The 22,648-nt window shown below is 38.0% G+C and overlaps 4 protein-coding genes and 1 non-coding gene across 5 annotated transcripts; 2 read left to right on the forward strand and 3 right to left on the reverse strand.

The window, feature by feature from the left end:
• Window positions 1-4,567: 4,567 nt before the first annotated feature.
• On the forward strand, window positions 4,568-5,341 carry LOC126801740 (16.9 kDa class I heat shock protein 2-like). The gene has a single exon (XM_050529186.1). The coding sequence runs from the start codon at window positions 4,680-4,682 to the stop codon at window positions 5,148-5,150; it is 471 nt and encodes a 156-aa protein (XP_050385143.1). The 5' UTR covers window positions 4,568-4,679; the 3' UTR covers window positions 5,151-5,341.
• Window positions 5,342-8,937: 3,596 nt separating this feature from the next.
• TRNAR-UCU (transfer RNA arginine (anticodon UCU)) lies at window positions 8,938-9,010 on the forward strand. Its single transcript has one exon. It is a non-coding gene; the product is annotated as a tRNA-Arg (tRNA).
• Window positions 9,011-9,616: 606 nt separating this feature from the next.
• On the reverse strand, window positions 9,617-11,797 carry LOC126802859 (uncharacterized). Its single transcript, XM_050530569.1, has 3 exons — window positions 11,493-11,797; window positions 11,020-11,388; window positions 9,617-10,471 (listed from the first exon to the last, which is right to left on the reverse strand). The coding sequence occupies exons 1-3, from the start codon at window positions 11,778-11,780 to the stop codon at window positions 9,836-9,838; spliced, it is 1,293 nt and encodes a 430-aa protein (XP_050386526.1). The 5' UTR covers window positions 11,781-11,797; the 3' UTR covers window positions 9,617-9,835.
• A 3,795-nt stretch (window positions 11,798-15,592) lies between these two features.
• LOC126803744 (uncharacterized) lies at window positions 15,593-16,822 on the reverse strand. Its single transcript, XM_050531489.1, has one exon. The coding sequence runs from the start codon at window positions 16,820-16,822 to the stop codon at window positions 15,593-15,595; it is 1,230 nt and encodes a 409-aa protein (XP_050387446.1).
• A 1,602-nt stretch (window positions 16,823-18,424) lies between these two features.
• Window positions 18,425-22,053, reverse strand: LOC126802420 (uncharacterized). The gene is made up of 2 exons (XM_050530047.1): window positions 21,358-22,053; window positions 18,425-18,965 (listed from the first exon to the last, which is right to left on the reverse strand). Exons 1-2 carry the CDS (start codon window positions 21,759-21,761, stop codon window positions 18,728-18,730), a joined length of 642 nt encoding a protein of 213 aa, XP_050386004.1. The 5' UTR covers window positions 21,762-22,053; the 3' UTR covers window positions 18,425-18,727.
• Window positions 22,054-22,648: the final 595 nt, after the last annotated feature.

Genomic DNA, 22,648 nt, shown 5'->3' on the forward strand with positions numbered 1-22,648 from the left:
AAAAACATATAAATTCAAAAAAAATGGAATTGACTTTTCTTCTCAATTATAATCTTCTTCAATATTTGAAACTTTGTGGGATTGTTGGCAAACAACTCAATTGCTCTCCACCGGAGATCTTCTTCTAAATTAGGTATTCCCTCAGGTGAATTGCCTAGGGTTATAGCGAGTGCAACTCTTTGTGCTTGTCCTACAGGCAATTCAGAACCATTTTTATTGACAAACAATGCATCAAGGCCTGCAAGAGTCAGTAGCGCATGAAAGTCGTGATTAGTCAGCTTCTTCCCAAAAAAGAAAAGAAAAGCAATGAGGAGGTGAAGGTTGGTACGCTTGTTCCTCATCAAATCGAAATATTTTAGAGTGTCTGCTACTTAATCTGGTTTTATACTAAAGTCACTCTGGAATTAGGTTAGAAGCAACAACATGCAACCCATTATATACACAGGCTTTAATTGCAGAGAAGAACAAATACTACTAGTGTTTCGTTTGATGTAAACATAATTGACAAAAGGCCAGAACAAGTAAAATGCTACAAAAGAGGAAGTCATAGAAATTGAATAACGGTTTCTTTGGCAATCATTGAATAAACAAAGGATATCAATACCAGTGTGACGTTACCAAGAAACTATCAAAATACAATTCCTGACCCACCCTCAAAACTCATAACAATTCCCGATCCCAAATTTTGAATCCCATTACAAAACAATTTAAAACAGATCTCAAGAACACATACGATAGATCGCCCAAATTGGAGATCTATACACGTCAAATTAAACGGTAGAACCCCTTAATTACAAAGAGAAACACCAGCCCATGAGTGTGGAACAAACCTGAAGATGAGCGATGTCAAGAGTATAGAGAGCGAGGAATCGAGAACTGATCGGTTCGATTACTCGACATTAATATTTAACCATGTAAGCATCGTAAGTGGTATAAAGCAAGAGGATATCGTTCACAAACCGAGGATCCAGCCAAGGCTTAGAATCACAAACATTTAACAACGAATTCATAAATATGTAAAGATTTAGATATAGGTTCGGTATCAAAGATAAAAACAGAAAATAAAACCTAAACTAATATATACATGTGATCAACTCCACTTTCTATCAGAAGCAGAAGAGGAAGCCGTTTGTGCTAAAATACGCATGTCAAATTTCAGTATTATCATCATTCCATGATGGGTTCACAGGTTGTTAGCAATCTATGAAGGTATGATGGAACTTGTAGGAGACAAAGACTACACAATGTGACTCATGTTTTCTTACTTTCCCCAATAGTGCTCAAGGAGAACACTCCTTATCTAGATATCCTTTGAGAGGACGTCAAGGAGATAAATATTACTACTCTTTCTATATTCCTCGAGGAGAACATTTGTTACTAAAATTCTGAATATTCTCTTATGATCGTCATGAGAGTGTGAGACTATGTTGTGACCCTTTATTTTGGATTCTCTCAAGGTCAATGAGAGCACTGATAACTCATATGACTTGACTTTTAAGAGTTAAGACTTGAAGTTTCACTCCTCTTCTCGATATCTTTTACGAAAAATTGAAAATTAGCCGATTGAAGGACTACTCTTCTAGTCTTATTTTTTATATCCCTCGAGGCTCGAGGTGATTAATTAATCAAAAAATCCAGGTCAAGGAGAGTCTGAGACATCCTCAAATTGAGTTAAATTTTTTTAAGTGAAAATTTTCAAATATTTATCTAAAATATCGAAGATATATCGGATATATCGTAAATATCGGAGAAATATTAGAGATATTTTATGTTATCGGAGAAATATCGCAGATACGGGAAAAAATAAGATATTTACCCCTAAGATATATCGTTTTTTTGAAAAAGGGAGATATCGGAGGATATATCAGAAATATCGGGGAGATTTTGTTCCTGGTGTAAAATAAGGATATAACGGGGATATATCGAGATATATTGGATTATATCGGATTTATCGTTTTTACTATTTTTTAATTAAATTTAATATATTTATAAACATATACATCAAAATATACCAAATAAACTTGAGAAATTAAAACTTATAGAAGTAAATCTACTAAATAAACTTCATAAAAAATATTTGCTTATTTTGACCATTAAAATACATAAATTGTATTAATTAATAAAAATAAAGGTGATCATTCATCATAAACTCTCTCGTCATTGATTGTTATCAACGAAACTTTCATTTTTTTTTAAATTATTTTTTCAAAACAACGTGGTTTTAAAAAAATATTAAAAAAAATAGCACCGATATACCGGGTCAAACCGAGTTTGACCAGATATATCGCCATTTGATTTGATTTTTCGGGTTGACCGATATAATGATATAATAGACCGATAAGCAACTTATCGTATCGTTTTCTTAATATCATGGATATATCGAGATATTTAGAACATTGAGTTAACAAAGCTGTATCATCGGCAAACACAGTCGAACTTCTCTAGATAGTCAGTACCGAATAAGGTTTCGATTTGCATGCATGTGCGAAACTCAACCCCCATCCTGCATTTTCGAATAAGTTCACGTCTCCAGAACGCACTACCACCCTAAAATAAGTGCCTGAATTAATGATTGATAATTACTGGAAAATTATTAGCACCATATCACTATCAATAATTAACTCTTTAGATAAAGTCTAAGCAAATATATGCAGGTTCTGTAGAAGAATCGAAGCTCGATCGAAAACTAAAATTTCATGGTAGAGCCAATACCAAACCAAATAATTAGATGACTTGTTAATCAACTAAAACTTTCACATTGATTAGAATTACCAGTTGCACCTATCATGGAGATTGTTACAATTGATGGGCATTAATAAGATGTTTAGCATTTGCAAACAGAAAGACTTGAGAATTAGAGGTTCAAAGTGAGTTTCAAGAATGGTGTCCCTAATGGATGTCGAGATATATTGGCCCAATTCATATTAACCCAACAACTAATTAGTATTAGAGATACTCACTAGAATAAATGTAAAAAATCATTCTGTAAAACTATCAATATTATAAATACCAATTCTTCTTCCCTTGCTTCTTCGTTTTGTAACTTTCATCATCTTCGTGAGTTTATCAAAAACTTAACCATGGACACACGAAAAAGAAAAAGAAATAAATGATGACTATACAACATTGTGGCATACAACTATCAAACATAACTTGTTTGATGTGTTACTCACAAGTTAAACACGTGTAATCAGGTTCTAGTAAAGCCAAGCTTGTCCCAAACTAATTTAAACGTATGTTCGACAGAATACGTACGCAAAGAACAAAAAACTAATAATGTTCTAACATATATGTCTGAAAAAAAAGGCTGATGTTCACAGTATGAGGCCCCCGAAAATTGATGTCGGAGATTGCTGCCTGCCACGCCTCACTTCATCAGGTACGGGATGAACTTTTGGCCTTTGGCAATGCTCATGAAATTTCAAGCTCAAAATCATATGATAAATAAAATATAAAAGCATCATCAATTTTTTTTTTTAGGTGAATGAGGTCAGATCATATAAAAGCATCATCTAGCTAGCACCACCGGGCAAACAAATGTCTGCGAGAACCACGACTATATATGGAACACAACCAATACGACAAGGCTGAGGAACAATTTATAAGCGACTGTTTTGCTAGGAAAGCTCAGGTTATGAAAACAAGTCGGGGAATTCACCGAGTTCTGAGTTACCTAAATGATAAAATGTATTCGACCAAAGCATAATCCGAGCAATATTGCTTTGAGAGTTTAAGCTGCCACCTTTTTTCAAGAATGACTTGCCTTCTCCATTATTTTTCAAGCTCGTCTCTATCTGGTCTCGTTCCCTTCTTTCTCCACCATTCGTTTTCTAATCGTTGTTCTCATCTCGTGCCTGTCTCAACCCCATACTGAACCTGCAATTACCGACCTTTCAACATTTTACATACCTTGCAAATGTTCCGAACTTAATGTGCCAAAATACTACGCAGATACATTTTCTCAATTACGTTTTCTCCATTTGAATTGAGCTCATAGTCATTTTTAGGCCGAAACTTGATACGAGTTGTATATAGAATAAACTCACCATCGCAACATTTTCCTTCGTTTTTCTTCTTCAAAAAGAAAAACCCATAGCAGATTGTGCATTTGTGCTGCAGATGCGAATGATGTATGGGTTAATAACTTAATATACACTCAATCTCTTTTTTTCTTGGTTAAGGTACACTCAATCTCTTTACTTTGTGTTTAACCTAGTTTCTTAGTGACGGCTTTCCTTGTGCTAGCTCCTCATTTCTATGTGCTTGTATTTCAGATTTTGCATATTCTGTTGTCCTAGTATTTGCCCTCTCTCCCTTTTGGGCTTTATTATCGAAACTACTTTCTAAACCCAAAACCATGAGTGCCATTTAGACTGGAAATGATTTGCTAGCCCAAGGTGCATGCAATACACATTTGGGTTGTGACACGCAATTCACTTATTTAGCGAAGGACACATAATACGAGACAGTTGTAGAAGATGATAGAATTCGATGGAACATTCTCGCACATATTAATCCATCTACTGAGAAAAAATCATGAAAGCGCCTGAACCTTCTTCGGGATTCTATAAATACTTCGCTCCATAGCTTCAACCACACCAACAAGAATCATACAAAGCAATCGAGTCTTCCAATACTTGCTTACGCAACCAGCAAATCAAAACCTTCATCGATCAACAATGGCTCTTAGTCTCTTTGGCAACGGCCGACGCAGCAACGTCTTCGACCCATTTTCCCTCGACATCTGGGATCCTTTCCAGAACATGGGCTCTCTCATCGGCTCATCCTCCACTGCCGGCGACACCTCCGCCTTCGCCCAGACCCGAATCGACTGGAAGGAGACTCCGGAGGCCCACGTCTTCAAGGCGGACCTTCCCGGACTGAAGAAGGAAGAAGTGAAGGTCGAGCTGGAGGAAGGGAACGTCCTTCAGATCAGTGGAGAGAGGAGCAGGGAGCAGGAGGAGAAGAACGACAAGTGGCACAGGGTGGAGAGGAGCAGCGGCAAGTTCCTGAGGAGGTTCAGGCTGCCGGATAATGCAAAGGTGGATCAGGTCAGGGCTGCTATGGAGAATGGGGTGCTTACTGTGACTGTGCCCAAAGCAGAGGAGCAGAAGTCCCAGGTCAAGAGCATCGACATTTCTGGAGCTTAGATGTTCAAGATCTTCGGGCCATCGATCAAGTTTTTCATTTTGTTCCGAGTTTTGTTAAATAAGCTTGTGTGGTGTGCTTTTTATGTTGTAGTTTTGTAGCTAGTGTGCTATATAAGTGTCTCTTCTGTAAGGGTTTCTAATGAGTGATGGCCTGTAATGTGTTAATCTAATAACGGGTTTGAGTGAAGAAATTTTTTCTTATGCTTCTGTGGACGGTGAATTTTGCACTGGTCTCAAAATGCTGATATCTTATCCTATGCAAGCACGTCTTAATTGATTGAAAAGAACCATATTTGAAAACAATTGAAATGCGCATGAACTTGTTACCATGGCACGCAAATGAACGCCTACATTGTCATGCCAAACAGAACAGAATATGGAAAAGAACATTAGAGATGGCCAATTTTGGGTTAAACATGATTGTTTAATGTTAATTGGAGTTGAAACACCATGGGAGATGCACTGACATTGAACAAAATTATAAAATTGCCTGCACTGAGGTAGTGTCGTATAATCATAGAACAGCAAAAAACTAAGCTACATGATGAGGTTCTGATTTACCATAATATCATAATCTCTTAATTAAGTGTACATTTATCTGGTAAACCAGACCTCAATTGGCATGGCCTGATATGGACCTTATTTTGATCTGGTTGTGGCACCGTGACGGTGAGGACGCCATTCTCCATCGCCACCTGAACCTCCTCGTGAACCGGTTTGGTTCTCGTTCCCCACTGAGCAGGTGATCCAGGTGTTGGAGATGAGAGATCTCACATCTAAGAAGTGACAAAGAAAATAAAGCTTATAAGTTGGTGGATAATTACCAATTGTACCGAGGCTTTTTGTGATTAAAACTCAACACATGTGAGGTGGTTAAGTTGAGACAATATTGATACAGTTGGTCCACGGGCCACGCTTGTCGCTGTTTAACATGGTATCAGAACGGGTCCCTCTCCAGTCGCGCCTCCAATCTAGGGGTGGCATTCGGTTTAAACGGTTCGGTTTTGGGGTCAAACCGTAAACCAAACTGAAATTTAACTTCGGTTCGGTTTACTATTCGGTTTTTCAATATTGCAAACTGAAAACCGAACCGAACGGTTCGGTTCGGTTCGGTTTTTTTCGGTTTTTTTTTTTTTGAAAAAAAAAATTTTATTTTTTGATTTTTAAAAAATTCTAGTTTCAAAATATTGTCGATCGACACCAATAGATGTGATCAACATATATATTTAGGGACCATGTAAAAATTTCATCCATTTTGAACATAGTTTGATCGTCCATACTAACGATTAACCAAAAAAGAGGCGTTTTCACATAATAAAACCCCATTGACCGGGGCTTTGCCAAATGAGTTTCCTTGTTTCGACCACGCACGATCGATGACAAAAATTATGTGACTTCAAATATGTAAACAACTTTTCTCATTTGCATATTGGTAATGGGTCCTCCCTTAGGGTATATTAGTGTTGTTTTTGGTTTACCGGAAATTCCGACGGTCAAACGAGGTCCGAATTGGATGAAATTTTAAAATGGTCACTAAATATATATACTGATCACATCAGATGGTGTCGATCAATTCCGATAAGTTTCCTTCATATAGTCGCTTCATAATGTGATAGTTTTATTATAACCCTAATATAAAAAAGGTTATGGTACATTAGTGGACACTTCGACGATCGACAACTCCAGTTTGAAATATGGTCGATCGACACTAGTAGATGTGATCGGTATATATATTTAGGGAACCCGTAAAAATTTCGTCCGTTTTGAACATAGTTTGATCGTCCATACTAACGATTAACCAAAAAAAGAGGCGTTTTCACATAATAAAACCCCATTGACCGGGGCTTTGCCAAATGAGTTTCCTTGTTTCGACCACGCACGATCGATGACAAAAATTATGTGATTTCAAATATGTAAACAACTTTTCTCATTCGCATCTTGGTAATGGGTCCTCCCTTAGGGTATATTAGTGTTGTTTTCGGTTTACCGGAAATTCCGACGGTCAAACGAGGTCCGAATTGAATGAAATTTTAAAATAGTCACTAAATATATATACTGATCACATCGGATGATGTCGATCAATTCCGATAAGTTTCCTTCATATAGTCGCTTCATAATGTGATAGTTTTATTATAACCCTACTATAAAGGTTATGGTACATTAGTGAACACTTCAGCGATCAACAACTCCAGTTTGAAATATGGTCGATCGACATCAGTAGATGTGATCGGTATATATATTTAGGGAACCCGTAAAAATTTCATCTGTTTTGAACATGGTTTGACCGTCCGTACCAACGGTCAACCAAAAAAACATGCGTTTTCACATAATAAAACCCCCATTGACCGGGACTTTGCCAAATGAGTTTCCTTGTTTCGACCACGCACGATCGATGACAAAAATTATGTGACTTCAAATATGTAAACAACTTTTCTCATTCGCATCTTGGTAATGGGTCATCTCTTAGGGTATATTAGTGTTGTTTTCGGTTTACCGAAAATTCCGACGGTTAAACGAGGTCCGAATTGGATGAAATTTTGACAAGGTGACTATATATACATATCAATCATATCGACTAGTGTCGATCGATCTTGAGAAGTTTCCTTCATATAGTTGTTTCATATTGAGGCGGATTTAGTAATTACACATCCACTTGTATATATATGTGTGTGTTTGTTTTAGCAAACTTATTTGAAACATACATATATGAGCATACATATAAACATAGATGATTATATATACATATATAACACTACAAAAAAGAAACATATAATATAAACCTAAAATCACATTAATCAAAACAAATATTCGGTAAGATAAACGTAAAACGACATTATTTTATAAATAATTCGGTTTTTCGGTTCGGTTCGGTTTCTTATGTGCCCAAACTGAAACCAAACTGATTAATTCGGTTCGGTTCGGTTTTTTGTGTGTTCGGTCCGGTTTTTTTCGGTTTCGGTCCGGTTTTTTCGGTTCGGTTTTCGGTTTTTCGGTCTTAAGTGCCACCCCTACTCCAATCTGTTGTGGGCCCGAGTTGGGTGTCACTTTGTCATGGGCCCAAGATGTGTGTCATTATCATGTCATCGGAGAGTTTCCGATTGAATGGTTACCAAGTATCGTTGGTTACTGGACCTTGGTTTATTTCGTCCCAGTATGTGGGATGTTAATCTGTCACGTGCAGACCTAAAAATTAGGTTGCACGTGAGGGGGCGTTGGAGAGGAGAGATCTCACATCTAAGAAGTGACAAAGAAAATAAAGCTTATAAGTTGGTGGATAATAACCAATTGTACCGATGCCTTTTGTGATTAAAACCCAACACTTGTGAGGTGGCTAAGTTAGAACAATATCAGTACAGTTGGTCAACGGACCACGCTTGTCGCTGTTTAACACCAGGCGGTCCAGTAACTTGTCGCGCTTCCATTGTTCGCCGATATGGAGGTACGTAAAAACGAATGTCTTTCGTGCTCAACCTGCACCTTGATGAGGTCCTCCTTCTCCACCTCCTCGACCACGAACAGGTGAATACGTCGTTGGCGTATCCTTCCAGTACACGGATGGGGGACTATTGGATAGATTGGAAATCAGCGTCATTGTAATTGGGAGATGGTGGATTTTTTAACCCAATTATGAGGTTGAAAGAAAGAAACATATATTTGTGAATGAATCTTAGTATCTTACTACGTACGTTGTAGAACGAGTCATTTAATACTCAAGCAAACTTGTTCTTCTAAGTTCTCATACATATGATATGTTTTTAATTTTACGAGTGGGCTACGTCAGCAACAAGCGCCCATGGCCTAATGGATAAGGCGTCTGACTTCTAATCAGGCGATTGTGGGTTCGAGTCCCACTGGGCGTGCTTTGATTGAATGATTTTCTCTATGGTTTTTTTTTTCATCTGATGCTTAATTTTGGTTTCAAATTGTCAGTTCTTCATCCTTCCATGAGCATGTAGAACTACAAAGCGCATTATTGATGAAACATGACCACCATGAAAGCCCCGAATAGAAACCCAGGCTTTTTCAAGTAACTTTGCCCTAGTGCTTTGATTGAATGATTTTCTCTATGGTTTTTTTTTTTCATCTGATGCTTAATTTTGGTTTCAAATTGTCAGTTCTTCATCCTTCCATGAGCATGTAGAACTACAAAGCGCATTATTGATGAAACATGACCACCATGAAAGCCCCGAATAGAAACCCAGGCTTTTTCAAGTAACTTTGCCCTAGCATTGGTCTTGCGCACCTGTTCGAACATAATGATGGAATCCTCGAGGCGTTTTCGATCACAAGCACGTATCGGCCGTGTACAAGTTACCGAACTGATCGATCGATCAGCACCTACAATCACATAATCCTGAACATAAAAGTTGGAAGATGGAAGATATATAGTCTATCTGTTGGGAACTATTGGATAAAATGTGGCAACTAGATATGATATCATCTTGCAATAACACCGTGAAAACCAGGAAGAGCCGCTTTGCCATTTTTCACAAGCAACCTAAGTTAAGCTGATTTGCCTGATAGTCACGAGATCTTAATTGATCTGTCATGAGTGAATTTACCTATTCCAAGAAGCTAAGCTGGGAAATATTCATTTCCACCAAGTAGCTAGGGTTTTTTAACCGTTCACCCTAGCATTCCTAAAAATACGATGGCCTATGTACAAAATTTATTCAAACACGAATTTACAGTTCTTGGTCAGTACTACTTCCACTGCTCTCTGAATCATCATCATAAACATCAATGGCGGCTATTTTGGAAGCTCTGACTTTTGAAGATGATAAAATTCTATAAGGTAACTTCGCTTTTGTATTAGTCAATATCACACAGCCTCCTTCTTCCTCTTTCTTCAAGTCACCGGGAGGCAAGAAGCAGTCCATGGACAAACCCTTAATGTTGAAATCAACTTCTTCAATGTCCCAAACCTCTTCCATTCGAGTCCTCGAATGAGCTTCATCGCTCTCCCCAAATCTGACCAACGACACATTTGTCCTCCCGGAATGTGCAATGTTAATGCCGTCGATGGTTCTGTAGTCTTGAATGTACGACTCCATTGTGGTTTCCCAGAAAATGCTCTCGCTGCCGGAAGTTTTGATTCTCAAGAGGTGGGAGTCTTCTAGTTGGACTAGGAGACCTGTTCTTTGGCTGAAGTATCCCCAAATAGTGTGTCGTATTATCTCTACGTTACTGCTGCTTCGTGCTCGGAGCGTTGAGGGTTCGGCTTCGAGTTTAAGTATGAAGCAGTCTTCGTCGCTGATTAGTTTCTCTCCAATACAAACTGAATTGCTGAATAAATTTGCAGTTGACCTTGGATCAAGACCCTGTTAAGCATATTTAAATTTACTATGAGTTTTTGTGTGCAAGTAATGGAATCATTTTTAGTTCTAGTATAATCCATTGATTAAGATAAAAATTATAGCAACGTGCAAGAGGACCCCCACGGAATAATTAGATAGGGACAGTCGAACATAAAATTCAGAGTCTCCCTAGGCAAGTCAAAAGGATTATAAAGAATACTCACAATATTGATTTAGTATAAATCTCACATCCGATCCGACGGTCGATATTATTTTATGAGTGGGTTAAAAAAAAAAATTCGTTGTCAACCGTTAGATGTGAGATGTATAGCATACACATCCGACGGTCGATATTATTTTATGAGTGGAGTCAAAAAATAATATCCGTTGTCAACCGTTAAATGTGAGATGTATAGCATACATTGATGTATACTAGATTAATCCCACAATTGATATCAAAATCAGTGAAAAAAGTAGTCTCCCCAAATTGGCAAAAGTTAAATTTAATAAATCAACTGCACTATGTGATCTCGATAAATTTTTACTATAGAGAAAAGGATAATGTCCGATACCTGAAGAAGGCGCCGGAGGGGACGAGGTGGGCCTCGGGAAGCATGGGAGTGATGCCAGGGGGTTTGTCGCCAAGCCACCTTGCCATCACTCCCGGCGCTAATCTTACAGCCAGACACCACTAGTTCCAAGCACCATAGCTCAGGCCTCTTCTGCCACAGAACAAATCCTCCCATTTCACCACTTCCGAGTGATTTCAAGTTCTTCATCTTTCCCTTGGGACTATTCAACTTTCCTTCCCCAGTAGAAAACTCTGACGCTGCCATCTTCACCTTTCCCATTGCATACATGCTGTCTATGGAGTTCAAGGCAGTCTCTCCTCCCACTGCAGCTATGTATTGCTTCACTATATATTTAGCCATTGAAGCCTCCTACACATCATTATATAAGAACAATGAGAAACTTGATATAGTAGGTGAGTTTTACGGACGATCTTGCTAGCATGTTATGTTGTACATGGTTAAGATATACTTACAATGGGCTGATCCTTGAGGTTGCAGTTGATGAGTTGGTGATCGTTATTGGGAATAGTAATAGGAATCAATGGAGCTCCAATAACTCCGAGCAAGAGCTGGATCTCGGCGCTTTTGCTTCCAAATACAGTTGAATGCTCGCCGTTTGATGATTTCATCCATGACTTCATGTTCTGCCATGAAATCTTTGGGCTTTTGTTCGTCGGAGAGAATATCTCTTCCGGGACTGGAACCTCCAGAACGGTTTCCAAGCCGTCTTCACGGTCCAAGTTGGGACAAAGCTTCCTCATGATTGTTATGATGAGAATAGTTGCAGAAAACTTGAGGGGTCGTTAGAGCTTAGGACGTATTGGTTTCTCTTGGAGAGCTATATATGCTCCTACAGAGTAGTATATACTAAGAGGACGAAGGGGGTGGGGTTTTGGTATTTGATGCAAAGGGAGGGGGTTTCTAAAGTAGCGTCAAGCTGTTGTTAAAACATTACCAACCGACTCTCATTATAACGTGGTTCTCTTTGTCTATGTCGTGTCTGCACGCTCACTCTCTCTCTTTGCTTTGTTTTGGTCTTATTTTCTAATTGATGTAGATTGCTATTGAGATGAAGTGAAATGAGATAGGGTATTCCGGAATTGCAATGGTAAATTGGTAATCTAAAACTTGTGATCAACTAGGCAGTCGTACTTTACAAGCAATTACCTCGGATTGTATGATATACAGAGGTAATTTAACAAAACTCGTTCAACACACAAAAAAGGGAAGAGAGAAAGCAAAAGAGGGTGTGGTAGTTTCCCATTCATCACAACAGTGACAGCACATTGCTACCAAAGACAGCAACATATATCCAAGGCAATGATATACCTAATACCTTTTTACGCATTATAAGTATACGAAGAATAATCACATTCTGAAATCGATTAGGACCATTGAATTCAGGAGCATGCAACCGACATTTTCATATCGAGTGTGCAAGCATGGTGGTTGAGGCGACACTTAATCTATTTGTGTCCCATATTATTCTGCTATATTAGTTGTATCTGCTATCTGGTACATGCTTTCTTGCTTATGGTTCTTAGTATTCTACAATTCTCTTGGTTAGTGAATGAAGCAAATTGTCGTTTAGAAACCAAGAAACTGGAAGATACAGAGCTCCGGATCGAAATATACGCATAGTGATGGCATGGGGTTATGGGGATTGTGACATCTGTTTCCCAATGGCTGCAGGAACAAAACCCTAACGTACTCAATCATGTCATGCACGTTCGTATGAAATCTATCAGAATCATTAGCTTTGTTTGATACTTGGATTATATACTTGTATGATTTTATCCATTGCTGCGGTGACTAGGTTACGTACAATAAGTCGTTTTTCTCTTTGCTCACCTCATAATGTCTGTTAATTGTGAAACATGTCATCTCTACTACTTACTCTTTCAATGCATCAGTACAAATATGTTCTGCTCACCCAGATCTGAGTTTATATTTTTGAGATCATCGAATCTCAAACTCGCTCTCAACCTTACCTTTTCAGGATTAGCAGTCCTCAAGTAGTGGATACTTATTGTTTAGAATTAACAAACTGAACTTTTTTATAATAGTGAGAACTCCCATTACAAAGTCTAACAGTCTAGAGAAAATGATCAAATCGCCTTTTCGGTTTTGGTTAGAGCCAGTCACAATTTATTTGGAACACCTATTAACTTAATTGACCCAAGCTACAAACGTGGTTGTGATGTATCAAGTGTTAGTCTTTCTAATCTTTTTATACTTGGCAGTTAATTCGAAAATTTCCATGTATGTATGACAAATCAAGATCGATCTCAACAAGTGAAGGCTCTTGCATTGCTCTATTTTAATTGTAATGATAATGCATATCAACTATCAAGTTAGCAAATTATGCATATCTAGAAAATGATAAAGCTTGATTGACTATAGTGATCGAGGATTCAAGGTTATGGCACTAGCGGTTAACAGAAATGTTCTTATACTTGAGATTCCGAATTCAATATATCTGGCTTCTTCGAGTATTGCTAATGATGAAAGAAAGACAACCGCAAGTAGTATTGATGATCATGAACGAAAAAGACCACCACAAGTTGGCTTAGTGATTCTTGCTTTTAGGTGCGCTGCCCAACTTAAATTCGAATGCTAAAAGTGTTAAAGTAACAATGCATGTGCCACAATGCATAATTAGAGCATTTTACATTCATCGAGAAATTACTTTTTATTTATAAACACAATCCATTCGTACTCCTTGATTTCACTCATTTCAGAAGGAGAAGGGTATCTCTGCACTACCACATAATTTCAGTTCAATTGTTTTCCAAATTTTGTGGGTTAGGGAATCATGAGGATCGATCAACCACTTGGTGGAGAATAGAATGATAATATAGAAAGGTACATTCATAAGAAATAAACAAGAATCCAGACACCAAAAAACGAAAAAGAAAAGAAGACTCAGCAGTCAGCAGCACGAGCTATGTCTCTGGCCTATTAAGATTGCCATCACTAATCACGGCACCGCCACGCAGCACCGCTCGTGCATATACCTAATGAAGCCAATGACCAATTTGTCGTCCATTTATTATTACAGTAATTTCGGACAGGAATATGACCATGCACATTCAAATTTTGTGAAACTATTCACCAATCATCTCTCTTTCTCTCTAACTAGTTTAGCCATGTATAACCCCCGGCCTTCTGATCCAACATGCATGCCTACATGGTGAAGTGAACCAATGAACCATATAACTATTAGGATTTACATGCATGCCTACATGGTGAAGTAATTAAGTGAATTATATAACTATTAGGATTTTTGGAGTTGTCCACAGCACCCTTAACGTACGTATACCATAAATTTAGTTAATAGAACAAAAATTATAATTTATCTGATTTAAATTTATAATGTCAAGAATAAAGTCATAACGATTATTGTATATCTGAATTATGTAAATTAATTAATCACATTGACAACCATTCGTTTATAAACTTGTAAAAATATTGTTTGTGAAGTAATTACAACTAACCAAACTGAAATTACCCAAACAATTTGGGTGATTCCATAGTGATCACTGATCACAATTTTATCTCAAACTAGGTTATGATACCCATGCGTTGCCACGGGTCGCACTATTTTTTTATAGTAGTCTATTAGTTTATGGCATGATTGTAAACGAATTAGAGCTTTTAGAACTAGTTTAAGTGGAGAAAATATCGAAGAAAGTGAGATACATAGAGTGTGTTGCCGCATGTTGTACTATTTCTTGATAGTAGTCTATTAGTTTAGGGTTTGATTATTAGCGAATTAGAGTTTTTAAAACTGATTTAAGTGGAAAAAAATACCAAACAAAGCCAGAGAGAGAGAGCGCAATTATAAGAGGAGAGAATGAGACAAAAAAATTATACATAATGATAGTGGAGTAAAAAGCAGAAAAATTGGGCATACGACTTGAATGTAAGCGAATTAGAGTGTTTAGAATTTGTTTAAGTAAATAGAATAACAAAGAAAACAAGATACAGAGAGCGCATTGCCGCGTGTTGCATTATTTCTTGACAGTAGTCTATTAGTTTAGGACCGAAATGTAAGTGAATTAGAGTTTTTAAAAGTGGTTATAAGTGGAGACAATATCGAAGAAAACGAGATACAGAGAGAGAACAATTGAAGGAGAAGAAGATGAGAGAATGAGGCAAAAAGAAAATTTATACTTAGTGACAGTCGAGTAAATAAGAGGAAAAATGAGATATAAGTCGAGTCAAACCGAGCCGATACTCTTCATAAATGAGTGCATCACCAAGTAATATATAATAAATTTGTTAATATGAGTATCATGTAGATGAATGTATTTTAGACTATTTCAGGATTTTTAGGCATTAACCAATAGCAATACACAAAAAGTAAAAGCAAAATAATGGGGAATTAACCTTTTAGTTTTTACATATGACAGAACAAGAAACTGAAAGGTACAAAAGTTCTTCTGAACTGTAACTCCTACAAGCATCATGCTTCAAGGAATCCTAATTAAAGATGGTCAGTTGGTCACAACTATTCTAATTCTTGTTCTTTCTTTCTTTTTGTGACAAAAGCTGATATGCCGATTTCGAATCACCAATCATCCTCGTCACTAATGTCGCTACCTTTTAGATCACGATCAGAGTCATCAATGGGTATAATTTTGGTAGCTTGAAATCTCAGAGAAGTAGATCGTATCCTAGATGTTGATTTTGCACCAGGACTAGACATCATCACCCCGCAGCATTCTTCCTCTGTTTCCAAATCATTAGGAGGCAAGAAGCACTCAATTGACAACCCCTTAATGTCAAGACCTACTTCTTCAAGTTTCCAAATCAACTTCATTTTTCTCCTCAGGGAATGGCCTTCCAAGCTCTCCCCTCGCAACGACAAGTAAGTGCTAACCCTGTGTGCAATGTTCACGCCGTCGTTGGCTCTGTAATCTTGGAAGTACGACTCCATTGTTGATTTCCAATCACTATGCTTTCCCAAAGCTGTCAGCCTTAGCTGGCGAGAGTCTTCTAGCTTCACCAAGAGGCCTGTCTTCTGGCTGAAGTAGCCAAAAATGGTGTGTCGCACTATCTGTACGTTGCTGCTGCTTAGTATTGAAGGTTTAACCGCTACCTCTAGTCTGAAGCAGTCCTCCTTGTTCACTGGTTTGTCCCCTAAACGATCGGAGTTGCTGAATAAATTTGCTGATGAACATGGATTAAGACCCTGAAGCAGATGTCCAAGGGGAAGAGGCGGGACTTGATAAGCGTATGTGTGATGCCAAGGCAGAGGCGCCTTGCCATCACTTCCCATGCAAACTTTGTAACCAGCAGACAACATTAGGTCCATGCACCATAGCTCCCTCTTTTGCCAAAGCTCAAACCTCGGCATACCATGTTCGCTGTCACCGCCGACGAACTTCGAGCTTCCTCTCTTCCCGTTTGACATTGTGATCTTCACATTGCCCTTCGCACACAAGTTGTCCGATGATGACAAAGCTCTCTCTCCGCCCACTGCTGCCACGTATTGCTTCACAATGTATTTAGCCGAATTGCCTTCGCTAGGTTGTTGATCGGCATTGTTGTTGGAACTAAGAAAAGCGGGAGTCAACGGGGCACCAATAACTTTAAGTAAGCTAGCTAGCGCAATGTCATCTCGAGCCAGTGGCGTTGGCTTCATCAATGATTTCATTCTTTTCTGTAATACGATCAATGATTTCATTCTGTTCCATGACTTTGTTGTGTTCTTGTGTGGGAGCTCTAGATCTGTGCTGTGTGGGAGTTCTGGAACTGGGTCCAAATTAGGTTTATACTTCTCCTTCTCCTCGAACATGATGAAGACTATAGTGGTAGAAAATTAAAGATAGTTTAGTGTCTGTCATGTATATATAAGGATGATCCTAATCTTCCTAGAAATAATAGGCAAGTAATCTGGTTGATTTTCCTAGTTTTACTAGAAATAATAATATAATTGTTTATTTTTGGGTAAACTATAAATATAAATTTGGTAAATATTCAGATTGATATCACCAAGAGCACGAGACCGACATTTTGATTGAGCATTTCAATCGTATAAATTATATGGTGGTTGGATTGCAACGGCACTCAATCTAGCTAATTCTGTCTACCATTTGCATGTTGCTGCTGCATTACATTAGCTGTAAGCCTGTAACCTCAATCTCTAAATTCTCTGCTTTGCATAATTTCATATTTGATCTTGTTTTTGTTTTTGTTCTTAGAATGAATAAGCATCATTGCCATTGTGATCTTTAAGAAAACAAGAAACTGAAAGGTACAAAGCTCTTCTGCATTATTTGCTATAAATTATCTGAACGGGAGAGGTTGGGATACCTAATGTTGGATCTCAATCATGGCATGCACGATCTTTTGAAATCCATAGAAGAATTATTAATTTTTTCAATTATGTTGGAGTATATCCCTTTTATTCATTAGATTGAAGACGAGGTAACAATCTTCATATAGACATTCTATGGATGAGAAATCTGGTCTTCATAAATAAAAAAGATATGCCATCCTGTCTTTGGCATTGGTCTCTTCTTCTTTTTAGTGTTTTACACAGAAAAGCATTAGGCATCTCTTCATATGGCCAGGAGGCCCCAGAAGAGTGCTCCTATCCGACCTGCACCCAATCATAATTTGCATCCCATCCTTCTATTTTCTTTTTAATGCATTTCAGAAGAACATAACAGTCCTGTGCTCTTATTCAATAACCCCCGCCTTGCGGTGACTTGATTGTTTATGATTGATCAAGTGCTGACCCTTATTATATTGATGGGGTTTTACAGAGGATATAGTCTTAAAGTAACGAAAATGACCCCCTGAAAAAACAGAAGGTAAGGAAAATGATGCAGGAGACCTTTTCCATTTCATCGAAAGCACGACATCCTGGAGTATAGGTGAACTCACACAAACAGAAATAAGCTCTTTGAGTTCTTGGTTCGATGAGAGTGAATCTCCAGAAGATGTAAATCTTCTCAAATCTCTCCCAAAGTCTCAATTTTTTTTTTTGAAAAGACCATTCACGAGATCCTCAAATCAGCTGCTGTTATATATCTGATTTGAGTGATTTCTCAACCTCTAGGCTCTAGCTGCGGTCTGAGGTTATACGACCTACTCTCGAGTCAAATATGTTCACTACACAATCTTTTAAGATTAAATCACACACGAAGGATCCCTCAATTCTTGTTTCAATTTGCTCACAAACAAGAGTAGGCCATTTTCGTGACTACTAGTGTCAGTAGTGTCTAATTCCATCATCACTCCAAATATGCTTAGTGACAGAAGCCTGGGCCAGTTCCCGGAGTAATTTATAAAATTAAGTATTTGATTTGGTTAATTAAACTCAAGTAGATCGACTCTGACATTTTTTGGAACTAATTATTTGCAGACTGGATCTCTATCTGGCTTACACAGCTAATACAAATGCTCAAATGTGAGAAATAATGGCAATACCCTGTAAATGCCGCAAATCTTACATATATAAGGTGATTGTCCATCCAATCTGCGCAAAGTAAAGCATCCAAAGTTAAGATAGTACAACAACCTACTGGTGCTAATGGAGTTCCAATCAAATGAACAATGGAACATAAATTACAACAACCTGCTGAAGCTAGGCTCTACTAATATACAAACAACATAGAAGGCCGAGAAGAAGCTTACTCCAGAGCTAGTAAGGTGCTTGTTTGTTACCTCTCTATCATCGCTGTAGATATTCTTCTTACGAGGGCACGTTGAAGTGAAAGAGCCAAGAGATGACAAACGCAAAGACCATACAAGCTAGCAAGAAGTTGAGGAACCGATGACCCTGCCAGAAGTTTCGGTTCTCTGCTGGCTGTGTAGTGGCAACTGGTGCTGGTGGCATTGCAGTATCATTTGCTTCATTCCACTGCTCTGCCAGATCAGCTTCATTCACCCCAACAACATTGCGGGCAGTTGAGCAACATATCTCACAGATCCTGCAATAAGTGATAACATATTAGAGATCATGAGTAGCAGTAATATGCACACAAAATATGCCAAGTGTAGCCCAAGGAGGCATGTGATAACGACTCCTACCTTTTGGCCGTCATTCAATCTAAGCCAAAATTATCTGACAATCTAGATAACATACTTATGCTGCAAAAAGAAAATAGAACAAACAGTTGCTTAAACAATTCTTCCCCATATTGTCTAGGCAGGCTGTAGCTCAGGCATCATCAATATCTAATGCAGTTCTCTACAGCTGTGGTGAAGTTGAGTCAATAAATGTATCATATGAAACCACAGCCAATTATGATCTGACAGGGACGAGTTATCCATGCCTGATACTTGGTTAGAGTCACCAAACCCACACATTAGGCTATGGATCTTCCTTAACATTGCGCATTGATTCCACATCCACATATTAAATGGAAACTAATTCCAAAATGAACCACCTATATGTCCTTCCCATGAGGAATGAATAGTTATGTTAAAGTATAATACTCACCAGTACTGCAGAGATTGAACAAAATCAAGTATATGTAAATCAATTATGGTTCTTCCTTTGACTAGTACATGTAAATCCACTAACAGAATCTATACTAAATCAAGGTAAGATTCAAGGCTTACAACTACTCTTTTCAATAATGCAATGGTAAACCTAAGTTGAACCTCAGGGAATATCTAGATGCAGTCCAAACTCACTATTGGTTTTTGCAAGAAAGGAAGAGCATACAATAAATAAATAAAATATAAACAAGACTTTTTTCTTGTATCTACTTTGTGTCATCCAATTTCATATGCATTTAAAGTTTATGAGTCCCTCAACTGTTGTAAAATTGGTTTCTACTTTGCTCCAATCAAGAAATCCACAATACTAAGAGAGAAACAAATCTAAATTTGGGATCTGAATAGTAAGTCCTAGTTAACTGTCAGTACTTGAACTGTGGTTCCACCAAAGTCGAATATCAGGAAACATCTAGATGTTGTGGTCCAACTTACATTGGTTTTAGCCTGAAGTACGAAGGAACAATAGGCTCAAATCCATATTAGTATTGATATGACTACCATTTAGACTGAGTGTTCCGGAACAGATTATGCAATGACCAGCTTGAGGAGATAAGAGTATGCAAGCATACACATCTTAAAAGCAAGGGACATGTAAGCATGGCCGAAATCATGATATATGTTGTCAAGTAATATGGCTGTATCTCCACGACTACACCCGTCCCGCTTCAAATTTACAGTTCATACAAAAGTATGAAACAAACACATAAAGAAAAGTATTATTGACTCGGACAACTTTGCAGATTATTGAAGTTTCAATTTCCATGTAGTTTGGTTTTCGAGTTTCATCGATGTTTCATATACGTAAATTATTGTTATCAGGTAAATTTTCGAGTTTGTTGTTCAATTAAGCAAACAGAGGAACATATATAACCAACGTCTTTCCACAAAGAGGTAATCAAAATCTTTTCTCTTTGAAGACTTCACAATTCTGGGCGAGTTTTGGGTCATTTAATTTAATGATGGATGATCTATATTCTCTACTGAATGATCTGATGTTGCTGATTTTTTTTATCTCACCAAAGTGTTGGTTCCAATTACATGCTTCTTTGGACCCAGATCATTCAACACAAGTTTGTTCTTTTTGTGGTACCTGTATCTGATGAAATATCATAAGACAGCTACTTACTAACCTTTCATAGACTATGCTCGTACAAGAAAGTAGTTGGCTAAAAGCACCTGACATCCCTAAGACATTTAGCACGAACAGAAATGTGCATAAAAAATGTATGCAAACTCATTAAAACAAGTTTAGTTAATGGACTGCAGACTCGAATTGACTTCAATGACAAGGCGCATAGATCATATCAACTGTGTATCAGTGTATCTACAAGCGCCAAATTATTTGACTTGAAGAAAGTAATATCACCAACCATATGGTCTAAGCAAGTAAAGTGAAAATAAAGGTTGGCAAAAGCGGTGAATTAAATGCAAACATTTTGGTGTTCATGAAATGAATGGAGAAGAATCAAATTTGCATAGTTGGAAAACCATGCAGGACTGCTAGTGCGTCATCTTTCCTCTTTATTAATGTTGATGCTATGCTTTTGCCTTAATAAAGTAGCACACATTGTATCCTAATTTAAGATTGCATTATTCAGTTCTCACATTAAGTAAGAGTACTTTGGCACAAATCACAGAACCAACAAATTCAAAGATTCCCAGAAGAGTAACACAACAATTTAACCCAAATAGCAAAACAGGTACACAAGCATAGCACAGTAATCACATTCCAGGAACATTCAAGTGAAAACCAAAATCTGAGTTAACCCCAGAACACAAAAAGATTTCACCTGTATGAAGTAAATTGGTAAAACTTACTTGTTACCCTTGATTTTGAACCAGGCCTCAGCACACTGCTTATGTGCAGCAGCCAAATCCTCCTTACAAGAACACCCCAACTCCATAGGAATCCCAGATTCATGATTGGTTGCATCCATGCTCAGATGACAAATCCTACAGTCCCTCTTCACCTTTGCCACGTGGCTCTTCACTTCAGCAGGCACCCCTCCACATTCCAGATCCACCTCCTCCTCATCATCTTCTGAAGAATCACTGACACAAGATTTCCTCTCCACAATCTCCTCACTACTTTCTGACACACTTGAGCTCCTGTGCTCCTCCTCCTCATCTGACCCGGAATCCGAGTACCCATGACCGGAGCTCCGGCGACCTCTACCTCCTTGCTCAACATCAACAACTACAACTTGGGTTTTGGATGCCATTTTCAAGACCCAGAGAGACAACCAAAATCTTCATGTAATGGCTCTCTGAGAGGCCCCAAAGAGCAGCTCAAAGGTGACTTCTTTCAACCCCAAGGAGGGTGCTTTTCTTATATTTTGAGCAACTGAGTACAGTGCTCACTGTTGGAGTGGTAGGTGATCCCAACCCCTCCTCTCCTCTGTCTCTCTCACAGGTTCACTTATTTTCTGTGTGTCAGAGACACTCTGAAACAGCAAACTGAGGAGGGAAAAAGATCAAGGAAATATCTTTATACGCAAAAACAAATAAAAAAACAATAACAATTTATGCGAAGGGCAGAGGAAACATGTAGATCTTTATTTGTGTGCACCAAACCAAGCGACTTTTGACCCGTACTCTGCTTCTTTGGGTTATATTTCGGCGAGTTTTGTGCTTTTTTGGTAATCAAAACAGAGAAAATATACTGTGGACATTACCACATTCATTGAGAACAGTAAAATGACATGTGACCAGAACTTGATTAGTGATTCCCATTCAGCTTTATCAAGCATTTGTGTGCAAAAACTCTATAGTATTATGACATGGTTCAATTGGATTGCTCTATCTAGAGGAGTTACTATGTAGTTTGTACCCTTCTTTGATTGTAATATGGAAGACTAGACCAATATACTGTATAAAATGCCGATATAAAACTGAACAGCAGTTGAAAGATAGGAGCACTTATTGTGTGAATTTACCGAGTTTCCGACTATTAATGCACGCCGATTATAAGTGATTAACATTCCGGCGTTAATTTGAAGAAGAAATTATGGGAATTTTGTTAAGGAAGTGATTGAGCTGACCTGAAAGGACAGTTCGCTTTTTTTTTTTGTTCTCCTACAGATCACAGAAAATGTGTGCCACCAAAAGC

The sequence above is a fragment of the Argentina anserina genome, chromosome 7 (genome assembly GCF_933775445.1).
Source record: "Argentina anserina chromosome 7, drPotAnse1.1, whole genome shotgun sequence".
Taxonomy (NCBI): Eukaryota; Viridiplantae; Streptophyta; class Magnoliopsida; order Rosales; family Rosaceae; genus Argentina; species Argentina anserina.

What these genes read in the sequence shown, in the direction of transcription:
- LOC126801740 (XM_050529186.1), top strand. Translation starts at nt 4,680, where the DNA reads ATGGCTCTTAGTCTCTTTGGCAACGGCCGACGCAGCAACGTCTTCGAC.
- LOC126802859 (XM_050530569.1), bottom strand. Translation starts at nt 11,780, where the DNA reads ATGAGGAAGCTTTGTCCCAACTTGGACCGTGAAGACGGCTTGGAAACC. An exon ending in ACCTCAAGGATCAGCCCATT is followed by an intron (nt 11,389 to 11,492) that starts GTAAGTATATCT and finishes AATGATGTGTAG; the next exon opens with GAGGCTTCAATGGCTAAATA. An exon ending in CCCTCCGGCGCCTTCTTCAG is followed by an intron (nt 10,472 to 11,019) that starts GTATCGGACATT and finishes TATGCTTAACAG; the next exon opens with GGTCTTGATCCAAGGTCAAC.
- LOC126803744 (XM_050531489.1), bottom strand. Translation starts at nt 16,822, where the DNA reads ATGTTCGAGGAGAAGGAGAAGTATAAACCTAATTTGGACCCAGTTCCA.
- LOC126802420 (XM_050530047.1), bottom strand. Translation starts at nt 21,761, where the DNA reads ATGGCATCCAAAACCCAAGTTGTAGTTGTTGATGTTGAGCAAGGAGGT. An exon ending in TTCAAAATCAAGGGTAACAA is followed by an intron (nt 18,966 to 21,357) that starts GTAAGTTTTACC and finishes CACTTATTGCAG; the next exon opens with GATCTGTGAGATATGTTGCT.